Source organism: Dipodomys merriami, unplaced genomic scaffold (genome assembly GCF_024711535.1).
Source record: "Dipodomys merriami isolate MVZ:Mamm:240054 unplaced genomic scaffold, mDipMer1.0.p SCAF_21, whole genome shotgun sequence".
NCBI lineage: Eukaryota > Metazoa > Chordata > Mammalia > Rodentia > Heteromyidae > Dipodomys > Dipodomys merriami.
The window spans coordinates 4,827,921-4,836,626 of NW_027203493.1; the positions used below are offsets into that span (position 1 = coordinate 4,827,921).

At 33.5% G+C, this 8,706-nt stretch overlaps 2 protein-coding genes across 2 annotated transcripts; both read right to left on the reverse strand.

The window, feature by feature from the left end:
* Positions 1-399: 399 nt before the first annotated feature.
* LOC138833622 (olfactory receptor 8H1-like) lies at positions 400-1,400 on the reverse strand. Its single transcript, XM_070031903.1, has one exon. It carries the CDS (start codon positions 1,398-1,400, stop codon positions 453-455), a length of 948 nt encoding a protein of 315 aa, XP_069888004.1. The 3' UTR covers positions 400-452.
* A 6,067-nt stretch (positions 1,401-7,467) lies between these two features.
* On the reverse strand, positions 7,468-8,415 carry LOC138833623 (olfactory receptor 8H1-like). The gene has a single exon (XM_070031905.1). It carries the CDS (start codon positions 8,413-8,415, stop codon positions 7,468-7,470), a length of 948 nt encoding a protein of 315 aa, XP_069888006.1.
* Positions 8,416-8,706: the final 291 nt, after the last annotated feature.

The following is an 8,706-nucleotide window of genomic DNA, read 5'->3' on the forward strand; positions in this document are numbered from 1 at the left end:
TTTACAGTCAAGATAAGTTCTTTGGAGAGACAACTCATAGATTTGTTCTCAATGGCTGACATCAATGGCAATCCTGTAATCTCAGCCTCCTCAGTACATATTACAGGTGTTAGCCATGGTGCCAGGGAAAAATTGAGGTTACACTAAAGATTCTAACTACTGTATGAACCATACTACAATGATTTTGATAATGTATACATGCATAGGACCCAGAAACACATATACACAGACATATACATATATATAAACAAGTCTTATCACATATTATATGAGATTAAATAGTAATACTAATCTCTAACAGCACATACAAAGAAATGCATACAACTTGGTTATATAAACAAAATAGACTTTTACTAGGAAAATATTATTTAGTTTCAATTTTTTGAGAAAAACCACGGAAACCTTAAACAAGTAAATCAGCAAATGAATAATTTACACATTTCAAATCACAGTTATTTTAGTTGCCAGGTTCCCCCTGTCTTCTGTATGACTCTAAAGAAAGCATTCTTTACTTCCTTGTTCCTAAGACTATAAATCAGTGGGTTGAGCATGGGGATCACAATCGTGTAAAACACAGAAGCCACTTGATCCTTGCCCAGGGAGTAGGACTTCCTGGGTTTTAAATAAGTAAATCCTGTTGTGCCATAAAAAATGGTGACCCCCAGCAGGTGGGAGGCACAGGTGGAGAAGGCTTTCTGCTTTCCTGAAGTGGACTTAATTTTGAGAATACTTGACAGAATGGACAAATAGGACCAGGACATTGTGATAAGAGACAGGGACATGGTAGAACTACCAAAAATGTATACTACAATTTGAGTGGTATATGTATCATGGCAGGACAGAGCTAAAATTGGAAATATATCACAGAAAAAGTGTAGAATAACATTGGAATTGCAAAAGGGCAACCTGACTATAGAGAGCACAGTGAAAGAACAATCCACTAAGCCAATCATGTAAGAGCCAGCAACGAGGGCCCTGCAGAGTCTTGAGGACATGATAACAGGGTACTGTAGAGGATTGCAGATAGCCACAAAGCGATCATAGGCCATTGCAGAGAGGAGAGAAATTTCAGAACCAGCAAACAAGAGAAATAGATACAACTGTGTGAAACAGCCCAGGAAGGAAATCCTCTTGGTAGAAGTCAGTAAGTTTGCCAAAGTTTTAGGTGTGATCACACTTGAATAGCTGAGGTCAATGAAAGAGAGATGAGTGAGAAAAAAATACATAGGTGTGTTTAGCTGATGATCCAGACAAATTATCATGATCATGCCTAGGTTTCCCAACACAGTAATCAGGTAAATCAGGAGAAACAGCACAGAGAGGGCCAGCTGCATCTCTGAAGAATCTGTGAGTCCCATAAGGATGAAGTAGGGTACCTTGGTGCTGTTCCAGCTTCTCATAGTGTGCTGAAGGACACTGCTGAGAAAGGAGGGGGGATCCTTAGCTCAAGTGATTCCCAAATGAATTGCCTTTATATGAAAGGTCCCAGATTTTTTTCAGCACCCTAGGTTGTGGCATCAATAATTATAAAGTTACGTATTATGACATAAATTTAGTCATGAAGTCTAAATAATGATATAAACTTACATTTAGGTATGTTAAAGCTAAAATTAACTTTCTCCACTTCATCTTCTAATTTGCTATAGAATTGATACAAATATTTAAGCAATACAAAATGCTAAAGCCTACATATTACTATTTTTAAATCAGAAAAGTTTTTATGGCTTTTTTACTATTGTTATTGTTACTCTGTATTTGTACTAAAGGGTTAGAATTCCAAAATCTGATTATGAGTATAATGCTTCTTAGTCAATGTTACTCCTATATTTTTTCTCCAATTTCCAATATCTATCTTCAAGTAAGTTTAACATCTTAAGAATACTTACTCTGAACAAGAGTTGGTCTGAAGAAAACTTCTTCCAAAATTGTAAGCCAAAATTTTCTAATTCTCTGTTTAAAGCATCTCATTAATGTAAACATTGCTGTAGTATAATATTTATTTTCTCTCCTGTAGTTTTTACACTTCAATTACATTTATTTATTTTTGTTGTGAAATAAACTAAGACTCAGAAACCTTCATCAGGCTGCTCAAAAGAAGTTTTCCAGAAAAGTATATCTCTAAAGGATCCCAAGGAACTACTGTAAGAGCAGTGTCTGCTTCTACCCCCTGCTTGGTGTGTCCAGGGTGCCATATTTAATGGGTTCTGTTGTTAAGCAATGCTGTGTCATCCACAAGCAGTTCCAAGGAAAGTTACTTGGCACCTTTTCAAGGACAAATTTTCAAGTGCTAAATCTGCATGAGCTTTTCACAGAGGAGCTCCATGACAAAGAGGATGTTCTCCTGATCTCCATTGATGCATTGTTTTTATAATGCCAGTTTTTGTTTAGTGTTAACTAATAATGGATTGGATAATAACACCTGAAATAATTAATTGAGGATTATTTTGCCAAGCTGAGGAGGCAAATAGGAGAATTCTCAAAAATGAATACAGTAATCAAAAGGAAAAAATTCTTGTGAATCTTGCATTGAGTGATCATAAAATTAATTTTTCTTCAAATATGTATGGCATCTATTCCCCTAAGAAAGTGTGCTCATTTCCTAATATTTTAAGAGATTATTTATTGCTGTGAATATGAAGCTATCCTTAAGTATTACATAGATATCCAATGAACTTTTAGAAGGCAGTGCTATTTAGAAGACAGAGAATGTTTCTAGTCTTGGAGAATAAAAATCCAGCATCAAAATATGTGCCAAGCAAGTAACTTTACGACCAAGGATAGGGGCTAGGAAGGTGGATCAGTGGTAGAGCCCTTGCCTTGCATGCCTGAGGCCCTGGGTTCGATTCCTCAGCACCACATAAGCAAAAAGAAAAAAAGCCGGAAGTGGCGCTGTGGCTCAAGGTCCCATGACTGGTCCCTCCCCCCTCCCCCACCCCCAAAAAAAGACCCAAGGATAGCTCAGGGTGATTTTCTGTGTCACTTGACTATGATTGGTGAATGTTGAATCACCTGAAACAAATCATTCTGACAATTTCACAACAGTAAGACTAATATTCATCAACCTTATAGATATGATGATAGCCAAAGTGCTTCTTACATTATTTTATCATAAGGAAATTAAAGTGTGATTAGAGGCTTTGTATCTATGTTAATTGTATGTTATAAATGAAATTTGAATTTTGTCAAAGGTTTTCTCCATAACCATTGAAATAACTGAGTAATAATGATCGTTGAAATGATTTATATACTATATTATGTAGTGTTCTGAGAATATTCATCCAACCTTGCTAGAAATATCGTGATTCCATGAATATAGCAATTGGTAAATCATTTTGTTATCAACAACACAGAAAATTTCAGAAAATGATAAATGCTTAGTCAATATTTTTCTCAACATCAAACATAAATATATTGTAATGATATAAAATGTATGTATCATAGTGAGGAAAACAATACTGAAAAATCTTTCAAATGATCAAAATTTTGAAATACATTAAGAAAGTAGTTGGATGTACTAAATACTGAAATGTTTAATAAAAACTTTATAAGAATCTTAAATAATTCACTGCTAAATAAGACAAATTGAGGTTTAACACCTTATTAATTTTTTATTTTTTGGCAATGTATAGTGTGAATGAAGCAATTTATTTTGTAGTAAGTATAGAGTTATACTCACAAGGCATTAAGAAAAAAACCCAGTTATATATTTAATAAAACATTTTAGGCCTTAATTTTGTAGTTATTTTATAAAACTATAATGGTTTTATTTAAACTCTTTGTAATTTGTGTTTTGAAACTTAAGAAAAATAGGAAAAGGATTTGTAATTGTAAGAAATTTTCAAACAAGAAAAATAGGAAACGGAACTCTATTTTAAAAAATATCTTTTAACATCGAGAAAAATGAAAACAGCAATTCCAAAATATACAGATAAAAACTGAAAATTAAGGAAATTTTTGTGTTTAACTAAGCATGCTTATTGGATGCCATAAACCTAATTACAACAAGAGCAAATTAAACACTTAATTCAAATTTATTTTTAAAGAATATTACAAAATTGAGAGAACAGGGTCATGCGATGAAGCAGATTTGATATGTTACTGGATATATGGTCCTCAAATGTTTACCAGATGCCCAGAGAAGGTCAGTTTCAATAGGGAAATATACAGTATCTCGCTCCAACAAAATCACAAAATAAGTGTTACATTCGGCTGTTTACTAAGACCATGCTCATCCACAGCTTTTATTAAAAAGAGCATAATTTTTAAGATATCCCAAACAATAATATTAATAATCATCAACCATATATATGGTGATGATAGCCAAAAATTTCATTTGAGTATTTTATCATAAGGAAGTCAAAGTGTGATCAGAGGTTCTGTATGTCTATTTTAAATCATAATTGAGGTTGAAATTTTGTTAAAAGCTGTCTCCACTACTTTCAAGATAAATATGCTATATTGTGTTTATTTTATTTTATTTTTTTAGCTTTCATTGTATCTTTACTGTATATTTAAAGCATATAATGATTTCATACATGCCATGATATGACCATAGTGAAATAATGTCTATAAATCAAACATATTACATAATTTAGTGCTTTTATAATTAATCATTGTTTTGTGGCAAGAGCACCTAAAGTTAGTCTCCCAACAAGTTTTCAATGTATAACATGATTATTAATTTTTTTATTTTTTATTTTTATTTTTATTATTTTATTTTATTTGTGAACATACTGTACAGAGGGGTTACAATTACATGGGCAGGATAATGCGTACATTTCTTACCAAGCATTGCAGCCTCCTCCGACTTGGAAAAAATTATATTAAGTGAAGTAAGCCAGGCCCAAAGAAACATAGGCCCCATGGTTTCCCTTATTTGCAATATCTAGTATATATATGAGTCAAGCGGAAAAGGTCAGATAATGTGATGTTAGGAAAATGAACCCTTAGATATGTATTTTAATGTTTTTTTCTTTCATGCATGTGTTTCTAATGCATTTATAAGATTATTTCTTTGTTGCTTTGTATGTCCCTCATCCACAGTATAACCCCTGCTTTCACTATATTTGATGTCAGTATAACTTGTGGAGGAGATGGGGAAAAACCAGGTGTTTAAGGATACAGGTGGACCTGTTGCAACAATGAGAAGTACAAGTTGTCATGTCCACAACGAGCTTTACAAAGTCTGTGGGGTGGGGGGGGAGAAGGATTGGGACTGGGAGGGAGGGGGGAGGCTGGGAAGGGATGTGAAGGATAAACAAAGGAGGAGGCTATATTGTGTTTATTGATCTGTGAATGTCAATCTTACATTTCTAGAAATAAGCCAATTTAATGAATTTTTGTAAAGGTATTTGAAGATATTTGTAAAAAAATAAAATCATATATAAAGTGTTTCATTACCAACGACAACTCAAAAGAAAATTTCAGAATATGAACAATGCTTAATCAGTATTATTCTCAACTTCATACAAAAATATATAGGAATGCCAGCAAATACATATTCTACAGAGTGTAGTGAGGAAAGCAACATTGAGTGAAAATTCTTTCAAAAGACATTGATATATGTCAAGGCAAAAATTTGAAATTTATCAACAAGGTAGCAGAATATAATGAATATTGAAAGATTTAGTAAAGAACCTGAGTTTTGAAATTAAAAGAATCTATTCAATAATGAACTGCTAGAATAGACAAGTTGAATTGTTCAATTTATTAATTTACTTTTCTTTTTGGCAGTGAAGGATTTGAACAAAGGCATTCATTTGTTAGCAACTGCATTGTTCTATTCACACTTCGAATGTATTTAGGAAAAAACTCAAAGTTTTTATTAAAATATTTTAGACCTTATCTTTGTAGTTACTTCATAAAATAATGGTTGGAAGTAAACAATCTGTGTAATTTGTACTTGTTATCAACTTCAAAACAAAAAATATATAGGAAAAGGAACTTTAAAAATAACCTTTAATATCAGAGAAAAACAAAAAATTCAATTTGAACATATGCACTGAGAAATTGAAAAATAGGGAAATACCACTATTCAACTAAACCATATCTTATGAGATGCTACAAAGTGTAAGTTTTTAAAAAAATATTTGCTTCATATCTCTGTTTACAAATATTACAAGGGCAATCAAACGCTTATTCAATAATTTATATTTAAAGTATATTCCATTAACCCGAGTAAAGGGGTTAATGCAATGAAGCATACTGGATATGACACTGAATACATGGTCCTCAAATGTTTACCACATGCCCACAGCGAAGATGTTACTGAAAGAATATTTCAAATGGAAACCTAACTAAATATCAGTCAAAAAGTTGACAAAATGAGTGCTATATTTGCCTGTTTACTGAGATCATATTCATTCCCAGAGCTTTTCAAATCAGATATAGAGAAAATAAGGCTTTATCTTACATAGCTGAATAAATGACTAAATTTTCAGTCATTTGTTAACTGTTATGCAGCTATGAAATCATTACTTATTAAGACAAGACTGGCATTTGGAACTTAATGTGCATATATATGTTTTTTTCTTAATAATATTCCTTAAAATTATAGTATGCATAGAATACATTGTGACACAATATTAAAAACTACACAAGTCCATGTAGAGATGGTGATGATTCTTGTTGCTTCTTTTGTGTTATGTTTTGTTGTTGTGGTTTTCTTGTTTGTTCTTTACAATGCATTCTGAGGAAGTCAAGAGAGGTATAGAAGTCAAGGGATAAGGGGGAACAAATGGAACCATGGTACTCAGTGGACATTAAGTTGAAAATGAGTTATGCACTTGTGGGGAGGAAACTGAGAGAGAAGGGGAGGGCTGACACTATACAAAAGAAATATGCTCATTACCTGACTAATGAAACAGGAAGTCCTCTGTATAACACATTAATAATAACAATAAAGTCCTCACATTACACAGATGTTTCACTTAAGATTGTATTTTTAATTTTTATTTTCTTTAAGTTACTTTGGTATTGGGGCTTAAGCTCCCTCCTTCTTGGCTTTTACACTCAAGAAAATTTCTTCGGAGAGATATCTCATAGATTTGTCCTCAAACACTGGCTTGAAATGGCAATCCTCTGATAAAAAGCCATAGGAGTACATATTACAAGTGTTAGCCATGGTGCCAGGAAAAAATTGAGGTTACACTAAGAATTCTAATTACTGTATACACCACACTTTAAGCGTTCTGATAATCTATAGATGTATATGACCCACAAACACACACACACTGACAAATACATATATATATATTTATATGCATATACATATACTCTTATCACATACTACATGAGTTATAATTGCAATGGCAATACTAACAATGTATACACAGAAAGGTAAAAATTTGTTCAGATAAAAAAAATAGATTTTACTAAGAAAGCATCATTGAGTTTCAATTTTTTGAGAAAAACTAGGAAATCTTAAGCAAATCAGCAAATGAAAAACTTACACATTTCAAATCATAGTTATTTTAGTTGACAGGATTCCCCTCTCTTCTGCATGACTCGAAAGAAAGCATTCTTCACTTCCTTGTTCCTAAGACTATAAATGAGTGGGTTGAGCATGGGGATCACTATTGTGTAAAACACAGAAGCCACCTGATCCTTTCCCAGGGAGTAGGACTTCCTGGGTTTTAAATAAGTAAACATTGTTGTGCCATAAAAAATGGTGACACCCAGCAGGTGGGAGGCACAGGTGGAAAAGGCTTTCTGTTTTCCTGAAGTGGACTTAATTTTCAGAATACTTGATAAAATGGACACATAGGACCAGGATATTGTGATAAGGGACAGGACCAGGGTAAAACCACCACAAATGTATACGACAAATTGAGTGATGTATGTATCATGGCAGGACAGAGCTAAAATTGGAAATACATCACAGAAAAAGTGTAGAATAACATTGGAATTGCAAAAGGGCAACCTGACTATAGAGAGCACAGTGAAAGAACAATCCACAAAGCCAATCATGTAAGAGCCAGCAAGGAGGGCCCAGCAGACTCTTGAGGACATTATAACAGGATACTGTAGAGGATTGCAGATAGCCACAAAGCGATCATAGGCCATTGCAGAGAGGAGAGAGGTTTCAGAACCACCAAACAAGACAAAAAGATACAACTGTGTGAAACAGCCCAGGAAGGAAATACTCTTGGTAGAAGTCAGTAAATCTGCCAGAGTTTTAGGTGCGATGACACTTGAGTAGCTGAGGTCAATGAAAGATAGGTGAGTGAGAAAAAAATACATAGGTGTGTTTAGCTGATGATCCAGACAAATTATCATGATCATGCCTAGGTTTCCCAACACAGTAATCAGGTAAATCAGGAGAAACAGCACAGAGAGGGCCAGCTGCATCTCTGCAGAATCTGTGAGTCCCATAAGGATGAAGTAGGGCACCTTTGTGCTGTTCCAGCTTCTCATAGTGTGCTGATGGACACTGCTGAGAAAGGAGGGGGGATCCTTAGCTCAAGTGATTCCCAAATGAATTGCCTTTATATGAAAGGTCCCAGATTTTTTCAGTACCCTAGGTTGTGCCATCAATAATCATAAAGTTATGTATTATGACATAAATTTAGTCATGAAGTCTAAATAATGATATAAACTTATATTTAGGTATGTTAAAGCTAAAATTAACTTTCTCCATTTCATCTTCTAATTTTCTATAGCCTTGATAGAAATATTTAAGCAATACAAAAATGCTACAGCCTACAT

Excerpts from the sequence above, each read along its gene's own strand:
- LOC138833623 (XM_070031905.1), bottom strand. The coding sequence starts at position 8,415 with ATGAGAAGCTGGAACAGCACAAAGGTGCCCTACTTCATCCTTATGGGA.
- LOC138833622 (XM_070031903.1), bottom strand. The coding sequence starts at position 1,400 with ATGAGAAGCTGGAACAGCACCAAGGTACCCTACTTCATCCTTATGGGA.